Source organism: Bos taurus, chromosome 5 (assembly GCF_002263795.3).
Source record: "Bos taurus isolate L1 Dominette 01449 registration number 42190680 breed Hereford chromosome 5, ARS-UCD2.0, whole genome shotgun sequence".
Classification (NCBI taxonomy): Eukaryota; Metazoa; Chordata; class Mammalia; order Artiodactyla; family Bovidae; genus Bos; species Bos taurus.
This window is the reverse complement of record NC_037332.1, coordinates 42,632,281-42,651,241: the sequence shown is the minus strand read 5'-3', so window position 1 is coordinate 42,651,241 and position 18,961 is coordinate 42,632,281. Positions and strand designations below refer to the sequence as shown.

General features: G+C 38.1%; 1 protein-coding gene across 4 annotated transcripts in view; it reads right to left on the bottom strand.

The window, feature by feature from the left end:
• Nucleotides 1-18,961, bottom strand: part of PTPRR (protein tyrosine phosphatase receptor type R) — a 273,204-nt gene that overhangs the window by 233,486 nt on the left and 20,757 nt on the right. For 3 of the 4 annotated variants that reach the window (XM_059886567.1, XM_010805079.3, NM_001113261.1), the window contains 1 exon segment: nt 13,655-13,953. In XM_059886567.1, the coding sequence (XP_059742550.1) occupies nt 13,655-13,953 (299 nt within the window). 4 annotated transcript variants of the gene reach the window in all.

The window sequence follows — 18,961 nt, the reverse complement described above, 5'->3', positions numbered from 1 at the left end:
CCTTATATTTTCAAGCCGAAGGGTTAAACAAATTCTGCCTGTAAGGGAGAACATGTAACATTCAGACTCAACTGGTCCATACTGATTGGCTATTTCCTTGTAGTGACTATTTGTTTAGAGAGAATATATTACACAAAAGATTTATGGCAGCTTACAAAAACACAAATAACACAAAATAAAATTGAATAAAAACTAAGGAAATGAGGAAATTGGATTAGAAAACGAGTGAGAAAAAGTAAACATCCAGCCAAGAATGAGGTTAGTTCACAAAATAAATAAGGCACTCAATAAAGTTCTATTTGCTAGAGGTGGACCACAAATTTGGCCCTCAGCTTTCCAGCTGTCAAGAGAAAGAGGGAAATATGATTCACAGTATTTAAATGATATAAGCCAACCAAGGGCTCAGGAGCAATACAAGTGTTCTTGGTACTGACTAGAAAACTGTATTTCTCCACTGTTTTATATAATGCTAATAATGTATATATGTTAAGTCACTTCAGTCATGTCTAACTGTGACCCTATGGACTGTAGCCTGAGAGGCTCCTCTGTCCTTGGGATTCTCCAGGCAAGAATACTGGAGTGGTTTGCCATGCCCTCCTCCAGGGTATCTTCCCAATCAAGGGACTGAACTTGTGATCACTTATGTCTCATGTCTCCTTCACTGGCAGGTGGGTCTTTACCACTAGCACCACCTGAGAAGCCCAGTGCTAACAATTTGCTGTGTTGTTGCTGCTCAGTCACTCAGTCATGTCTGACTCTTGGCAACCCCATGGACTGCAGAATGCCAGACTTCCCTGTCCTTCACCATCTCCGAGAGCTTGCTCAAACTCATGTCCATTGAGTCGGTGATGCCATCCAACCATCTCATCCTCTGTCATTCCCTCCTCCTCCTGCCTTCAATGTTTCCCAGCATCAGGGTCGTTTCTAAGGAGTCAGATTTTCACATCAGGTGGCCAAAGTATTGGGGTTTCAGCCTCAGCATCAGTCTCTCCAATGACTATGCAGGGTTGATTTCCTTTAGGATTGACTGGTTTGATCTCCTTCCGGTCCAAGGCACTCTCAAGAATCTTCTCTAACACCACAGTTAAAAGCATCGATTCTTCAGTGCTCAGCCTTCTTTATGGCCCAACTCTCACATCCATACATGACTACTGAAAAAACCATAGCATTGACTAGACGGACTGTTATTGGCAAAGTAACGTCTCTGCTTTTTAATATGCTGTCTAGATTTGTCAATGCTTTTCTTCCAAGGAGCAAGCGTCTTTTAATTTCATGGCTGCAGTCACCATCTGCAGTGATTTTGGAGACCAAGAAAATAAAGTGTTTCACTGTTTCTATTGTTTCCCCATCCACTTGCCATGAAGTAATGGGACCAGATGCCATGATCTTTGAATGTTGAGTTTTAAGCCAGCTTTTTCACTCTTCTCTTTCACCTTCATCAAGAGGCTCTAGTTCCTCTTCGCTTTCTGCCATAAGGATTGTGTCATCTATATATCTGAGAGTACTGGTATTTCTCCTGGCAATCTTGATTCCAATTTATGCTTCATCCACCCTGGCATCTCGCATGATGTATTCTACATAACAGTTAAATAAGCAGGGTGACAATATACAGTCTTGACATACTTCTTTCCCCAATTTGGAACCAGTCTGTTGTTCCATGTCCAGTATTAACTGTTGCTTCTTGACCTGCATACAGGTTTTGCAGGAGATTGGTAAAGTGGTCTGTTCTTCCCATCTCTCTAAGGATTTTCTACAGTTTCTTATAATCCACACAGTCAAGGCTTTGGTGTAGTCAATGAAACAGAAGTAGGTGTTTTTTCTGGAATTCTCTTGCTTTTTCTATGATCCAACAGATGTTGGCAATTGATCTCTGGTTCCTCTGCCCTTTCTAAATCCAGCTTGAACATCTGGAAGTTCTTGGTTCACACGCACTGTTCAAGCCTCACTTGGAGAATTTTGAGCATTACTCTGCTAGCATGTGAAATGAGTAGAATTGTGTGGTAGTTTGAACATTCTTTGGCATTGCCCTTCTTTGGGATTGGAATGAAATCCCAAATACCTTTTCCGATCTTGTGTCCACTGCTGAGTTTTCCATATTTGCTGGCATATTGAGTGCAGCACCTTAACAGCATCATCTTTTAGGATTTGAAATAGCTTAGCTGGAATTCCATCACTTATACTAGCTTTGTTTGTACTGATGCTTCCTAAGGCCCGCTTGACTTCACACTCCAAGATGTCTGGCTCTAGGTGAATGAAGCATCTTACTATGTGTTAGACATGATGCAAAGTGCTTTGAATGTTTTATCTCATTCAATTCCCACATGAATTCCATAACATGGGTATTGTTAGTATCGATTTTTTACGGATGAGGAAAGTGAAATACAGAGATGTTTAGTCACCAAAGGAAATACAATTAATAAGTACCTAATTTGGGATTCCAACCCCATTCTGCTGACTCCAAAGTTTATGCTTCTAACATGCAGCTTCCATTTGGGAGCTATACTTTGATCCAATCCCTAAGTATTTCTGGATATACACTAGAACCCCTAAATGTCCAGTCCAGTCTAGTTCCCACCACTCTCTCCCTGCCACATAACTTCATTTTGTTTTATTCACTGCATTTATCACCATCTGAAATATGTTCAATTGCTCACTGGTTTTTATTGTTTTTCTCATATCAGAATGCGAGCTACACAGCTGTAATGATACTGTTTACCTTGTCAACTCTTGCATTTCCAGAGCCTACTTTCCTGCCTAGGACATAGGAGGCACTCAGTGATTTTTTTGAATGAATGAATATTTCAAGGAGCAAGCATTAGGTGTTCATTCAAACCTTTTGCATGTCTGAGGATCCAGTTACCCCTGCTTATTCTCATTTCCTTCCAGATACTGCCTACTCTTCTCTTGTCTCCATGACTTAACTATACTATAATAGTTATGAGAAATATATCGCTTTCTGTAACTGGCTGTTTTTCATAATCCAGCTTATTATAGATTTGATTTAATTAATTTGATCTTATAATTTTAAAAATTACAGTTAAGTACAAAGATGATACCATCACCTGTCATACATGAAGAAATTTTGAAACATTTATTTGCCCATAAAACAAAGACCACTGATTTCTAAAAGTCTAAATTCAAAGAATTTGCACAGAGGCCCATTTCATACAAATTTTGCCATTTGTTGCTCAATACTTTCTATTTAAAATACAGACCAGCTCTAAGCAACTTGATGGGTTAAAGCACAATAAACCAACATGTTATAATAACTTGTTCTGGTTAAAGACTTAATTCTAGTTGCCATGCTTTCAGGCAGGAAAAATAGACAAATTCTTAAACCGTGCAGCTTCCCTAGGTCAATAATGAAAGCATGAGAAAATCAGAGGCCTTTTTGAACTACAGACACACAAACATACAGAACCCCAAGATATTCAAAATAATTGAATGACATTCATAAATGCAATCCAGGAAATCTGGGATTAAGACTCTTAGCCATGATTATCTTGATGTATATCTCAGTGTTCTCTCCAGCTCTCTTGGAATTTGTATCGTATGACTGCCATTTCCAGAAAAAAAAGGGCAGACAAATCTCACAAACACGTCTTTCCTGCAGTCTTAGGAACTGTGAACATCTGTCCTAGCCCTCAAAAGTGGGTCTTTTTCTTCTTATTTCATTGAAGTTTCTGTTGCTAACTTACTGTTTCAGTTAAATGACTAAATTATATGAAAACACAGGCTAAATTGAAAGATGTAAAGCTGATGATTTCCTCTTGGTTTATTTTTCTGGATTCATATGGTCCAAATACAGCAGATAGGTAAGGAAAGAACAACTTGGGATATGAATACTGGCTGGGTTGTACTTTCACTCTTCAAAAAGAAAATCTGGAAAAATGTATAAAGCACAAGATGAAAGTGCAATGATAAATGGCTAAGGTGATGTGACATTGTGATTTATAATAAGAAAAAGTAATTTGGTCTTCATCCACAGTTCCTGGCACCCTTACAGTTCCCTATATAAGAGCAGCAGAAACGTCTTTTGTTACACTATTTAGTTTTGTCTCTAGTTCCTGAACTAACTCAAGTTATAAATGTGAAATGTGTATATTTTGTTATTCATATAAACCACACCTGGGTTTACATTAGTGAGGTTACTTTTAGACCACCCATCCCTCCAAAGATGAAGGCAGGTTCCAGAAGAAATAACCTCAGGGAGAGAAGGATAGAACTTTCAGTCCAATTCCCAAACCTCTGGGGTAGGGAGAGAGGCTAGGAGGTTCAATCAATTACCCATGACCAATGAATTAGTCAGTCATGCTTACGTAAGTCTCTATAGAAACCCCAAAGAAAAGTGTTCAGAGAGATTGGTGCTTGGAGAACAGTGCACCCAGAGAGGGCAGGGAAGCTCTGCATTTCTTCCCACATACCTTGCCCTTTGTATCTTTCCAGTTGCCTTTTCGCAAGTTATATCTTTTTATAATAAACTGGTAATCTGCTAAGTAAAATGTCATACGGAGCTCTATGAGCCACTCCAGCAAACTGATCAGACCCAATAAAGGGTTCAAAGGAAAATTCACAGACAGTTGATCAAAACACAGGTAACAACCTGGATTTGTGATTGGCACCTGAACTTTTATAGGACTAAGCCCTTAGCCTGTGGGATCTGATGCTCTCTCCAAGTACAGAGTGTCTGAATTGAATTAAACTGGAGGACACCCAGCTGGTGTTGCAGAATTGCTTGGTGTGGAAAACCTGCCCTCTTCTCGGTTTTGGTGGCCAGAAATATCATAATCAGAGTACTGAGAATGTGAAGAGTAGAGGAGTAACAGAGAAAGATTTTTTTCCTTTGCATTTTGATGTTAAAAGTGGGATTTACGACACTTTCCTAGCGGTCTAGTGGTTAGACTTGCCTTCCAGTGTGAGGTATGTGTGTTGGGGGGGTTCAATCCTTGGTTGGGGAGCTAGGATTACACATGCCTCTTGGCCAAAAAACCAGAACATAAGCAACAGAAGCAATATTGTAACAAATTCAATAAAAACTTTGGAAATGGTCCACATTAAAAAAAAAATCTAAAAAAAAAGTGGGATTTTTCATTTCAGTCCTGGTTCATGAAAACATGTGGTTTGTGGGGAGGGGGGAATGGATCAAAGGGCAGGGGACAATGACCACTGATTCCCTGGTGGCCATGTGGTCACCCACAGAATGAAGCAGCAGCTGTGCTGTGCTCAGTTGTTAAAGATAAGAGTTACCAATGAGTAAGCTTCATAATGTTGCTCAAGGAGACAACCTTCCAGAGACTTTTAACTCTTATGTTTTCTTAAAACAAGAGAAAGGAACAAATTGCTTCTACCGTCTGAGTTACAGGGATCATGGTCAAAGAACTAACTCATTTGCTAAATGGGGCCAATCTCATTATTCACTGGCAAGGCCAGATGCCCAGAAAGCCCAGTTGAATTATCTATCAGCAGTTAGATTTTAAATAAAGCATTGTACAGTAAAACAAACAAAACAAACACACAAATAAGCATGATATATAGGCATTTATAATTAGAGAGAAACAAAGAAAGAAAGAAAAAAGGACTAAGTCACTCCCAGAGAGTGCAAGAGCACAGTCCTTAACAACTGGAAAACCAAAGGGCAATTCTTAGAGAGAGACCTGACAAGTAAATATTTGCTCAAAAGAAAATATAAATCTCTTTGTTCATCTGCAGATTCTATTTGTTTTTACATTACTGAAAATTTTGGACTGATGAAAAGAGTTTTTAGGTTTCAACACAATGAGACTCAGCACTTTCCATCTTCCTCAATGAAAACTCCTGAAACAGAATATTTTTTAATATGCTCTTAACAGGAGATCCTTTTTTTTTGTCCTGCTAACTTCATTGACTGCTTTAAATATTTCCCTTGCTTAAGATTTAAGGTCTATGGAACACATAATTTGGCCAAGTGGAAAAAAATCGATCCTATATTACAATTACATATAGAGTTCATAAAGAAAGCAGTTTCCCTTAAGATAAACTCTGAAAGTTCTCTCAAGATTATTAAGGAGGCAGTTGCAATGGAAACAAGTACTATATTTGATATACTCAACATTTATCTCTCCTTTTGTCTTAACTTACTGAATGTATTGGGGATATACATCAATACATAAAAACTGTGAAATCTATTACACAATGGAATTTTTAGCAGGTCTGGATGCTGGGAAAGATTGAGGGCAGGAAGAGAAGGGGACAACAGAGGATGAGATGATTGGATGGCATAATCAACCCAATGGACAAGAGGTTGAGTAAGCTCTGGGAGATAATGAATGACAGGGAAGCCTGGCGTGCTGCAGTCCATGGAGTTGCGAAGAGTCAGACATAACTGAGTGACTGAACAACAACAACAACAAAAATAATGCTGTATAGTTAATAATATGAAGATATACGACGGAATTTCATAGTTTATGCAATATAAACTAAGCAAAAAAATTTGACAAAATCTTCAGTTCAGTTCAGTTCAGTCGCTCAGTCATGTCCAACTCTTTGTGACCCCATGAATCACAGCACGCCAGGCTTCCCTGTCCATCACCAACTCCTGGAGTTCACTCAGACTCACGTCCATTGAGTTAGTGATGCCATCTATCTCTATCTCATCCTCTGTCGTCCCCTTCTCTTTCTGCCCTCAATCTTGATTGCATATTTGATAAAAAAGATATATATCCATATATATTGAAAAGATCATATAGATAGATACATATATCAAGACAACACTGTTATCTGCTAAGGATTATTTTTACTTCCTCTTTTTTCCTTCTCTATATTTCTAAATATTTTGAAACACTATGAAAATGCATTACTTCTGGAGTTAAAACAAAAACATTACTAAATATCCAATGTCCAATTAGTATGATAATTAAATCACTTCCTGTAAGACTTCCCATCATTCTAATGTTGGGTCTAAATGATCCAAAACAAACAGATGTACTGAGTGGCCCAGTGTTGAAACTTCACATAGACGTTGCCTAAGCTTGACCTCTATCGTTTCCAAAGTGTGTTCCAGCATTCTCCTTGCTGCTTTAGTAGCTAGAAATGGAGAAAAGCAACAGATGGTGACAGCTGTGACTGTCAGGGTGCCAACCTTGAGAATGGAATTTCTACTTCAAGATGATTTTGCAGGGGTACAATAATATCTGGAGAATCTAGGCACAAAGCTTTCCAAAATGCAAATGTTTGGGATTTTAAAAGAAAGGTGATTATGTAAGAAGATCTTATAGTTTAATATGAAGGCTTTTGTTTCAGAAAAGAATAAAAAGTTAACTAAATATCTGAAGTAGACTGCAGAATTTCTTTTACTAAACTTTCTTAAAATCTAATGTCACATTATAATTCATTTTATATTATTATCTGTGAAGTGGATCTTTTACCTTTTAACCTCTGGCTCCAACATGAACATCTAGCTATCAATGAATGTATTTTCAGAGTATAAAAATTAACATTATCATTAGCTTAAATAAAATGTAATTCATAAAGTCACAATCTCTGTTAGGAAAATTTACAGTACTTTCCCAAAGCAAACCAAATCAGATCAGATCAGATCAATCGCTCAGTCGTGTCCGACTCTTTGCGACCCCATGAATCACAGCATGCCAGGCCTCCCTGTCCATCACCAACTCCCGGAGTTTACTGAGACTCACATCCATTGAGTCAGTGATGCCATCCAGCCATCTCATCCTCTGTCGTCCCCTTCTCCTCCTGCCCCTAATCCCTCCCAGCATCAGCTTTTCCAATGAGTCAACTCTTTGCATGAGGTGGCCAAAGTACTGGAGTTTCAGCTTTAGCATCATTCCTTCCAAAGAAATCCCAGGGCTGATCTCCTTCAGAATGGACTGGTTGGATCTCCTTGCAGTCCAAGGGACTCTCAAGAGTCTTCTCCAACACCACAGTTCAAAAGCATCAATTCTTCAGCGCTCAGCCTTCTTCACAGTCCAACTCTCACATCCATACATGACCACAGGAAAAACCATAGCCTTGACTAGACGAACCTTTGTTGGCAGAGTAATGTCTCTGCTTTTGAATATGCTATCTAGGTTGGTCATAACTTTCCTTCCAAGGAGTAAGCAAACCAAATAACTTCTGTTAAAAATGAAAATGTTTGAGTTTTAAAGTCAGACAAATTTGAATTTTGCCTGTAGCACCTTTTAGTTATTGTATAACTTGGAGAAACATTGATTTAGGGTTTTGATTTTTTTGCCTGTAAATTGCCACCAATCATGAGGGTTTTTTTAAGGCTCAAAGATTCTTTATTGACACAGTTTCTTCCCCTTTTACAATATATGATGCAATTTCTGCAGTAATATGGTTTTAGCACACAGCTACCTTTCCTGAAGTTTATATGTCATGTTCCCAGAAGTTTACAGGTAGAAGTACATAATAAGCAATAGCGTAATAAAAAGATACTCCAGTTTTGCTTTGAAGATTGTGGCACCCAAGCTCCAAAACAGTCTCCAGTGATTTCAAGCCCTCTGTAGTTTTATCCATTAAAAGGCGGATAAGACCTAGCAACCCATTTTTTTAAAAAAATTTATTTCATTAAAAGTCACATAATATAAAACATACTATATTAACTATATGTAACTACATTTTGGCCTTCCCAGTGGCTCATTGGTAAAGAATCTGCTGGCCAATGCAGGAAATGTAGGAGACATGGGTTCGATCCCTTGTCTGGGAAGATCACCTGGAGAAGGAAATGGCAACCCACTCCAGTATTCTTGCCTGAAAAATTCCATGGACAACGGAGCCTGGTGAGTTACAGTCCATGGGGTGCAAAGAGTTGGACACCACTGAGCACACACAGCACAACACAGCACTACCATATATAAAATAGATAGTTGGTAAAAATATGCTGTATGACTCAAGGAACTCAAACCAGGGCTCTGTAACAAACTAGAAGAGTGGGATAGGGTGGGAGGTGGGAGGGAGGCTCAAGATGGAGGGGACATATGTATATCTATGGCTGATTAATGTTGATGTATGGCAGAAACCAACATAATATTGTAATGCAATTATCCCTCAATTAAAAATAAAGTAACAAAAGCTCAACATTAAAAAAACAATGGTAGAGATTTTTCTTTGAGGTTTTTTATATTCATCTTCTTTAGGAACTTGGGACTAGTTCTCAGGACTGCATTGGAAGACATTACATTGCATTAGGCTTATTTCTTGCATCTATTTAATATTTTGGACTTGGTACTTACTGTCAGATCCTGAATATGCTTGACACACAATAATTCATAATTTTCTCAAAGCCTGCATTTGCTTCCCACCTTCTGTGAGCTTGCCCACAATGACCATCACTCCACTGTCTGCAATCACTTAGCCTACGCATGAATGCAGCCATCTTGGTCCCCACCATATAAGCAGTCACTATCAAGAAGTATGGAGAAGGAAATGGCAACCCACTCCAGTGTTCTTGCCTGGAGAATCCCAGGGACGGAGGAGCCTGGTGGGCTGCTGTCTATGGGGTCGCACAGAGTCGGACATGATTGAAGTGACTTAGCAGCAGCAGTAGCAACATCAAGAAGTATGGGCTTCTCAGATGGTGCTAGTGGTAAGGAATCTAACTGCCAACCCCAGAGACCCAAGAGACACGGGTTTGATCCCTGGGTTAGGAAGATTCCCTGGTGGAGGAAATGGCAACCCACTCCAGTACTCTTGCCTGGAGAATTCCATGGAGAGAGGAGCCTGACAGGCTACAGTTCATGGGGTCGCAAAAGACTTGGACACTACTGAGAGACCAAGCATGCATACATGCACCAAGAAGTATACACGCTAGAGTGGTTTTCATAAGTTCAGAACTTTCTTGGGATAAAATATCCTGGGTCCAAAAGATTGCGCTAAATCATAGTCCTCATAGGCAAAAAGTCTGAGTGTTAGGACATAGCCCAAGCACCTTTATTTAATTTTATCCTATATCAGAGTGTATTTGCTGCTTGTTTGGGCTACTGTCAGTATGACTTTAGTCATATATTTTTTGGTACAAGAATCATATTCTTGAGGACAAGTTGTAAGCTGTCATATCCTCATTATTTCTTGAAGGCACTATCACATCTTAATAAAAACTGAAGTCCAGATCTTCTGCTTTTGCATACATTTAGCTGCTCTCTGGCATCTATTCTGCCTTTACTTGTTAATAGTGTCCCAATGTTTTTTCAGGTAACCTCCCCTCTTGTAAACAGATGGTGGGTTTTTAGGGATGTTCTACAGGTGAGGCATATGGTTTTAGTTTGAGATAATGTGCCTTATTTTATTAGCTGGCCACAAACCGTTCACGGATGAAGTAAGTAAGTAACTTAATTTAGTTGATAGTCTGGGTAATGGTCTGGGTGAGTGGTGAGTGAGACAAGAAGCTTTGGGATTCTAGGAATCCCATAGAGACCATCTTGGGCTCCTGGAGACTCTCCATGGTCTTATGTGCTCACAAAAGTCTTCCCACTGCCCTAAGAACTGCTGCTATATCTTCTGCTTTCTTCTCCTTCTCCTTTCCCTCCCTCCCCTCCTTTCTTCCCTCCTTTTCTCCCCTCCTTCCTCTCCTGTCCTCTCTCCTTCCCTTTCCTTCTTCATCCCCTTCTCTTCCTCCTCCTCCTATCCCTTTTCCTTCTCTCAAATCCATTCTGTGGAGTAAGCTATAATCTTACTATATAACCCTCACCCTTTATATTCCAAAACCTTCCTATTCCCCAGTCTTCTCATATTTTGCCCAAGCTAAAGCCTTCTTCACTCAGCAATCTACGCTGAACTTGCTGAACTGGAAAAGCTTGCATCGTCTTCTACGCTTCCATTTTCCCTCACACCCTGACTTCCCTCTTTCTTAACATGGTAGCCTTGTGACCTGATGTATATTGATGGAATTCTCAGCACATGTTTGGCTAGAGACATTTTTTTTTTTTAAACTCCTACCACAGCCTTGACCTTGAGGATATTCATATTTCTTCTTTGTACAAAAATCAGAACAGCTTCTTAATTGAGCTTCTGGAACATAGTTAGCATGCTTTAGGATAAACATTTTAATTGTGCTGTCCTCTCCCTGGAATAAATAAACTACAGATTTTCCTGATCATAAAGGAAAGAAAAAAAGGAAAAAAAATCATTTGGGGATGAATGTTTTCTGAAATGCTTTGTGCCAACAACAGGAATCAGGAAAATAAGAAGGATACATGCAACTTTCAAGTCCTTGTTAAATTTTTTATTTTAAAATTCATGGTCTTAAAGACGTCAGGAATAAGTGAGAGAGAAAGAAACAAGTGATCTCTCCTCTAAGCTAGGAAGTCTTAAAAGTTATTTACATGTATATTTTGGAAGTTGGGAGTAGGTTTTTACCCTGGCTGAAAAAGACTGCAATAATTTTCCCCAATTCAGGAAATGAATACTTATTGATACTACTCATTTTGGTATAAATTAAGCCACAAAATAATTATTTGGTATCACTGCAATATTTTCTATACACATACACACACACACACGTGTGCAAACACATACCAATTACTCCACCAAAGTCATTTAGCAGCTGAAATATCTCCCTTTCACTACGTATGTTCCATTCCTAACTCTCCTTTCTGTATAGAATGAACCATCAAACCAGCTGATAGTTGATTAAATGTTGACACTCTGCTTTTTGAGCAAGCTGAAAATTATTGATTTATGTAAAAATAACCCAACTTCCCTGGTTTTCCTAGTAAATCATCATGTGCATAAGTAATGTAAGCGGATTACAGGAAACATTAGCACTAGTAATTGTTGTTGCCAGCTATCAGAGCCACAGAATGGTTAGAGTCTAGACCAAGAGAGGTTAGTGAAGGCTAATGCAGCAAAATTGCCTATTGCCTCCATGTCATCATCACCCCAAAGAAAAAGCACAGCTTCTTCATGATCTCTAAACCACAGATGGACTAAAAGTGAAATGACCTGCCAGAATTCCTCATTGATGCCTTTTATCCTCCATAATATTAAATTAACTCGACAGTACATGACATCAGAAGATAGAACAAACCTCTTGATCTGTAATTCATAATGACTTTAAGAGTTGATAACAATGAGTGTATGATGGTCACTAGAGGAAATATCTCTCCTGAGTCCAAGCATTAGCACAATCATGTAGAGATACAGCAACATTAATATCATTTGTCTTCACTCAATAGACACAGTGCATGGCTTTTACCTTCAGAACATCTGTTACTCATGTAAATGCAGAAAATTTGTCTGAGTTTTTCAAGCAGCAAAATGACCCACATATTTTTCCTTAACAAAAGCTCATATTATGTTCTCAATTTATGATTTTTTTTTGGTTACCAACATTCCTCCCACACATTTCCCAACCAAAACAAAAGACTCCATTTCATTTGTAGATACCTCAAATGATGGGTATTTCTAGATACTTGAAATGATGGCTGGATCATAATAAATATTAAGTGCATGCTAGTTGAAAACATCAATGAATGGATCTTTGATTCTCCATACTTAGTTGTCATATATGTGGTAGATAAAAAAGTAAAGAAAAGGAAAAAAAGGTTATTAATTTTCATTACATTAGGCTTATAGAGAGGTTGCCAAAATGCAAACATGGTTTCATTGAATCATCTTAAAAGTCAACATACTTGGTTATATTTGGAGACAGAAATGTGATCAACACTTATTTAGCTACTGCTTTGTAGTTTTAATGTGAATCCTCCTATTGTAATTTTAAATTTGAGAGGGACTGTAGTCCAAATGCTCTGTCAACCTTAGCATAAGTTTATGATACTTCCAGAAATTGGGACCCTCTGGTCTAGGTTACAAATCCTAAGAATGCAAACAATGGACCCACTACATCACCTTGATTAATAAAAGGTGATGCTTGTTCACTGATATTAGGAATATTATCCATCAATTACTTCCCAACCACTTTATCTACTCCAGTTAGAGAATTCCCCTCCTTCATCATCACTTCTTCCCTTTCAGGGTCCCTTCATTTCTTACCATTTGAATCAAGTGACCAGATTATCTTTAATAAATACTATGTATATATATGGGCTTTCCTGGTGGCTCAGTGGTGGAATCCACCTACCAATGCATGAGATGCAGATTTGATCCCTAAGTTGGGAAGACCCCCTGGAGAAGGAAACAGCAACCCACTCCAGTATTGCCTGGAAAATCCTATGGACAGAGGAGCATGGTGGGCTACAGTCCATGGGGTCGCAAAAGAGTCGGACATGACTTAACAACTAAGCAACAACAACAATTTATATATATAAACTGAGACTCAAGCCAATCTACTTAGAGCAAATTACCACAGAAGGCAGGAGGCTAAGCGCAGGATATGATCCAAAACTGCAGGATATGAATCAACATAAGTAAAGACTTCCTGATACAATTTTTTGTTCAAATTATTAAGCACCTACTGTGCACCTTGCATTGGGCTGTGCAGAGAAGATACAGACAGAGTTTCTTATTTTATGGGCCTACATTCAAGAGGAAGCCAACAGATAATAATCAATTAACAAAAAGGAAACACCAGAGAATAAGAAATGCTATGGTAAATAGTCATTGAGATCCAGTGATAACTTGTCACCATTAGGTTTCATTTGTTTGAAAGCATCAACCACAGAGGAAAGCATCAGCATCAGTTAAATGCAGTACTTACCACCACAATCACATTTGCTGCTGGGACTGGGCGGTTTTCCACTTCAAGGTCTTGACCAGCCATGGCCAACAGATTGAGAGATGGGTCATATGCGGGTTTAGGAAATGCTGAATTAACAATTTGGTGGTGTCTGCCTATTTGAGCTTCAGAAGAGGAATGGTAGTTATGTTTGTGTATCTTTTGTGGAGCTATATCCAGGCTCTTCTCAATGTCTTGTGAGTGGTGATAAATGAATGCTGGCTTCCCACTCTTCTTCTGACGAATTGCCAAGAAGTGATCATTATTTTTTGCAAGGCATCCTGAAAGGGGGAAGAAGAAGAAGCAAAAATCAAAGACCTTCTTCACTGAGCTGAATAGATTATCTGATAAAGAGAATTACCTGTTCTTAGAAAGCTTTAAGACTTGTGAAGGATTTAGATCAGTTACTCTCCATTTTCATCCCTACTCCATTATCCCCAATAAAGAGAACACACTTGGTGGCATGGAGGCATGTCAGAGATTTTGGGTACACAGAAGTGGGTATAGTTTGAAAAAGTCCTATATTTCAGATATTCTAATGCATCTTTTAGTCAGGAATTTCCTCCTTTATCTAAATGCATGGCTCTAACACCTTGTTGATCAACTCTTCCTGGATGTCCTACCTATTCCTCAAATGACAACCCTTTATATCATATTCAAGCTTTCCTCCCTTTAATCAATAGCATTTCATACAATTCTTATTTCATACTTCTTTTATCCTGCTGATATTTTATAATCAATTATGTGTAATTTTTAATACTTCTATACTATTTGAAGCTGACTAAGGGCAGAAGGCTGAGTATACTCATTGTGGTAGCAACTCCCAGTTGTATAATATCCATTCTCCCCTTCTTACTTAGCCATCCCGATAAAGTAATACATTCTCTTTTATTTTGTCTGTTAGGTAAATATCCATTGACTTGAATAGCTCTTTTATTCTTTTTATCATTGGCCACAGAAGGAAACAGATAACATATACATGTAAGTCTAAAGAGTATCACTAGGTCACATGCCAATTAGAAAAGCAAATAAGGTCTTCTATATAAGACGACAAGCTGATTGAACAGATCACAACATAATAATGCCATCCACGTTGTACCTGGCAACCTAGGCACCACAGATTTTCCCTCAGGATGCCTATGGCAACAATAAGCTGTAAAAATGCTCTCCCCAGAAGATGACTTCCCTCTTTTTATAAGAATTTTGGGGTGCCTTGAATTCTTACCAAATATTTATAGTAGAGAAATTTCTAGTTTTTATAGCTTTCCCCCCCATCAAGCCTCTGTGACCAGCATATATTTACAGCACTTTCAGTAATGTTATTTTACCAATATGCTCTCAACTCTCACTTAGGGATAAGAAGACAGGTTATTTTTTTTCAGTAAGCTCAACTGCATTCACCATAATGTAATTGTTTGGAGACCATTGGGTCCCAGTGCCTTTAGGCTTTTAGATCATTCCAATCACAATTAAATTCTATGTGAATTCTGAGACAGTAATAGAAACTAGTCCTCATGTCTTCAATCCTCAGTATGCTGAATAGACTGTAACTTTTTAGAAAAAGAAATCAATTTACTGTAACCATTCACCAACAATGATGATTAGATAGTGTGACCTTGAAATAACTATAAACTTTGTTTCTCTGAATGAAGTAGGAATTCCTCAGATTTGGAAATGACACTGTCATTAGGAACATATATAAATGAATATGGTCCTCCACTGTTAATATTCTTGCTGTGTTTTATTAATGGAGAATGGTGATAAAATGTTTTAGAGATATATTAACTTTCTGACCACAAATGTTTGTTTAAATTTTACTAAAAGTGATTTAATAAATTATATTGTAGTGTCCTACAGTAGGGGCCCCCAGCCTCCAGGGTCTAATATCTGATGATATAAAGTAGAGCTGATGTAACAATAATAGAAATAAAGTACACAATAACTGTAATGCACTTGAATCATCCCCAAACCATCCCCTGTCAGGCCTGTCCATGGAAAAACTCTCTTCCACGAAACTGATCCCTGGCGCCAAAAAGGCTGGGGCCACTGTCCCACAGTATTTCTATACTATAGGTGAACAGTTTCCTCCCTCCCCTCTTAGAGGACTGAGTCTGACATTGTAAAGAGCAACAACGGAGTGGTCACCTTAAGGTTAAGAAACAGAATGGAGATACTATTTTTATCTTAGCTGACTTTGTAAACATGCCTCACTTAAAGATGGTCCCTTGTTTCAGAAATGCATATTGCACACTTGAATGAATTTACGTTTCTCACCTGAGGGATTGGTTCTCCTACCAAAAAGAGGGATTATAACCCTATCTGACAAGATAGTGCTATAGAAATAGGCATGTTAATTAAAAAATTAACATGCAAAAAAGACTGGAAGTCCTTGCAAGATTTGAGAAGAGGAAAAAGGAAAAAAAAAAAAAAACATGGTAGGGGATGGCAAAGAGTTTCACTAAGAAAACGAAGTAGCTCAGAAGATCAGAAAACACGGATTTATGAGAAGGGGAAAAATTAATGAAGACCTGAGACATTTATCTTCAATCTTTCTTTTTATATGATATCAGGCTTCCCCGATGACTCAGTGGGTAAAGAATCCACCTGCAATGCACAAGACACAGGAGATGCAGGTTCAATCTTGAGAAGGAAATGGCAACCCACTCCAGCATTCTTGCCTGAAAAATCCCATGGACAGAGGAGCCTGGCAGGCTATGGTGCAAAGGGTCGCAAAGAGTTGGACATGACTGGGTGGCTAAACATACAACATGTGATATCAATCCCCAAAAAATAGAAAAGGTGAGTCCAACTAATAAGGTCTCTTGTATGAAAATAGGCCTACAGAGAAAGATGAAAAAAATCTAATTTTAAGTGCAATTGAAACACAACTAGAATTTCCAGCCCTATCCAGTTGTATATGTGAAAAGACTCAGTCCTGCCTTGTCCCTGAGTAATGAGAACCAAGTTGGCATCACTATTAGGAACCCTACCAAAGACATTAGGAAAGAAAAAGTTTTTCAAAGTGTTGTGCTTAGATCCCTGCATCAAAATTACCTGGGATATTAAGACTCAGATCCCCATATCTTAGCTGAGAAATACCATAGCAGACTCTTTGCAAAGGTAGCTTACAAATCTGGATTTCTAATCAAAATTTTCTCACATTCCAACTCTGAAGTTGAGGACCACTGAGTTAGTGGTCCTAACTTTGGGATAAGTTTTATTTTTTTGTCTTCAAATGTTACCTCTTCACTTCAACATTATGAATATATTCAGGTAAACATTTCAGAAATTTTAAGACTCAGTTGCCTATTAAAGATCAAAGTGGAGATGTTGAATTAGAAATTTAATAAGTATATACTTCATGGTTGGAGAGAGACAGATTTGTGAATCATCCAGTATGGATAAAATTTAAAGCCAAGTGACTGGAGATTCCTTGAAAAGAGAAGAGTATATAGGACAGTGCTCATGGTAGAATTACAATATTTAGAGTCAAGAAGCTGAATGAAATAGAGCCAATAATGACAAATGAGAAGGAATGGTAGTAAAGAAGGAGGAAAACTAAGGAAGAGTAGTTCCTAGAAGATTAAGAAAGAAAATGTTTTAGAACCTGTATGTATTATAAGGTCTTAGGAGCAACTGAAAAATCAATCTTACAGTGATGTCTCTAGAAACTTGAATATAAATGGAATTTCCATGTGTTTCCAAGTAAGGTAAGTCCCACTGAAGACATACTTATAGACATAAAAAAATTACAAAGCACATAGGGATTACTGCCATGACAGATGGTCAGAAGATGGAGAAGTGGGTAGATTCTTAACTAAGAAAAAAAAACGAAAGAGAAAATTGAAGGGGGCTTCAAAATAAGTTAATTAAAACATCCAAATAGAAAAGAAAACAAGAATAAGGGATTTGAGGAAAAGAGAATTGGCATGTTTCAATTCAAGTGAAAATCATAGAAATGAAAAATATCGTAACTGAAGAAATGCAATATGTGGGTTAAACAGTAGACTAGACACCACTGAATAGAGAATTGGTAAGTTGGAAAAGTTTAGGTAATAATTCAGAAAGCAGCACAGAGAAATTAAGAGAGGAAATTAGAAAAAGAAGGTTCCTTTGGGACTCTAAGACCCATACCTACTGGCATTCATGCTCATTAAGAGTGAGTGAGACCTCGCCTGTGATGGGATGTCCTTTCTGTGATTCGGCTAAAAAAAGATGACTTCTGTGCTGCCAGGAGACTCCTTTTGACTTTGATGAAGCAAGTTGTTGGAGAGGTCCACGTGAAGAAGGAGGCTTCTAGCCAAAATCCAAGGAAGAACTGAGGCTCTCAGTTGCAACAACAATTAAGGAACTGAATCCTGTCAGCAATCATGTAAATAAGCTTGGAAGCAAATCTATCCTCAGGTGAGCCTTCACCTAGGAGCCTAGCTCAGGCCAACACTTTAACTGAAGCCTAATGAGAGACCTTGAAGCGGAAGTCTCCAGTAAGCCATGGCCAAATTTCTGCCTCACAGAAACTAAGAAATACTAAATATGTATTGTTTTAATTTGCTAAATTTTATAGCAGTTTGTTATGCAGTGATAGGAAACTAATGCCAAGAGACTGAGTGATTTTTGAGGATAACATGGTACATTGCAAAATACCTTTAATAGCATTTAAGAAATGAAACATTAGGCAATTGAACATTTTATAAAATTGAGAGAGGAAAGTGATAATGTAAAATTTATATTTCTCAGAGATCACTCTGGCTGTACAATAAAATGGACTGGGAGGAAGCAAAAGTAAGTGCAAATGAACTGGGTAAAATATTTTAGAAGACAGTAGAATAGCCCAGACAAGGTGGCAGGCAGTAGGAAGACAAAGCAGAGGTGAATTCCGGAAGCCTTAAGATATGGGGATTGATGCAAAAATAAAAAGGAATAAATTCAGTAATTGAGTTAATGTTGTAGGAAGGAACTAACAGTGGATATTTAAGAATATTTCTATTTCTAGTTGGCAATTCAATGTATAGGGGTGTCCTTTATTGAGACAGGGAAATGTGATTCTGTAGTGCCTACAATATATAGAAACAGAAACATCTAGAAAGAAATTACATTTATATGGAACCCAGGAGAAAGTGCTGGACTAAAGATAAATACTGAAAAACCATAAGCATACTCAAGGAAAAGTGAGTGCCAGAATGATGAGTCTGCCTTGTGGAATGAGAAAAACTATGAGTCTACAGCAAAGATCCAGAAGAAGCCACATTAAAGGAATGTTTGGCGGGAGAAGAAGAAAAATTAGAGATT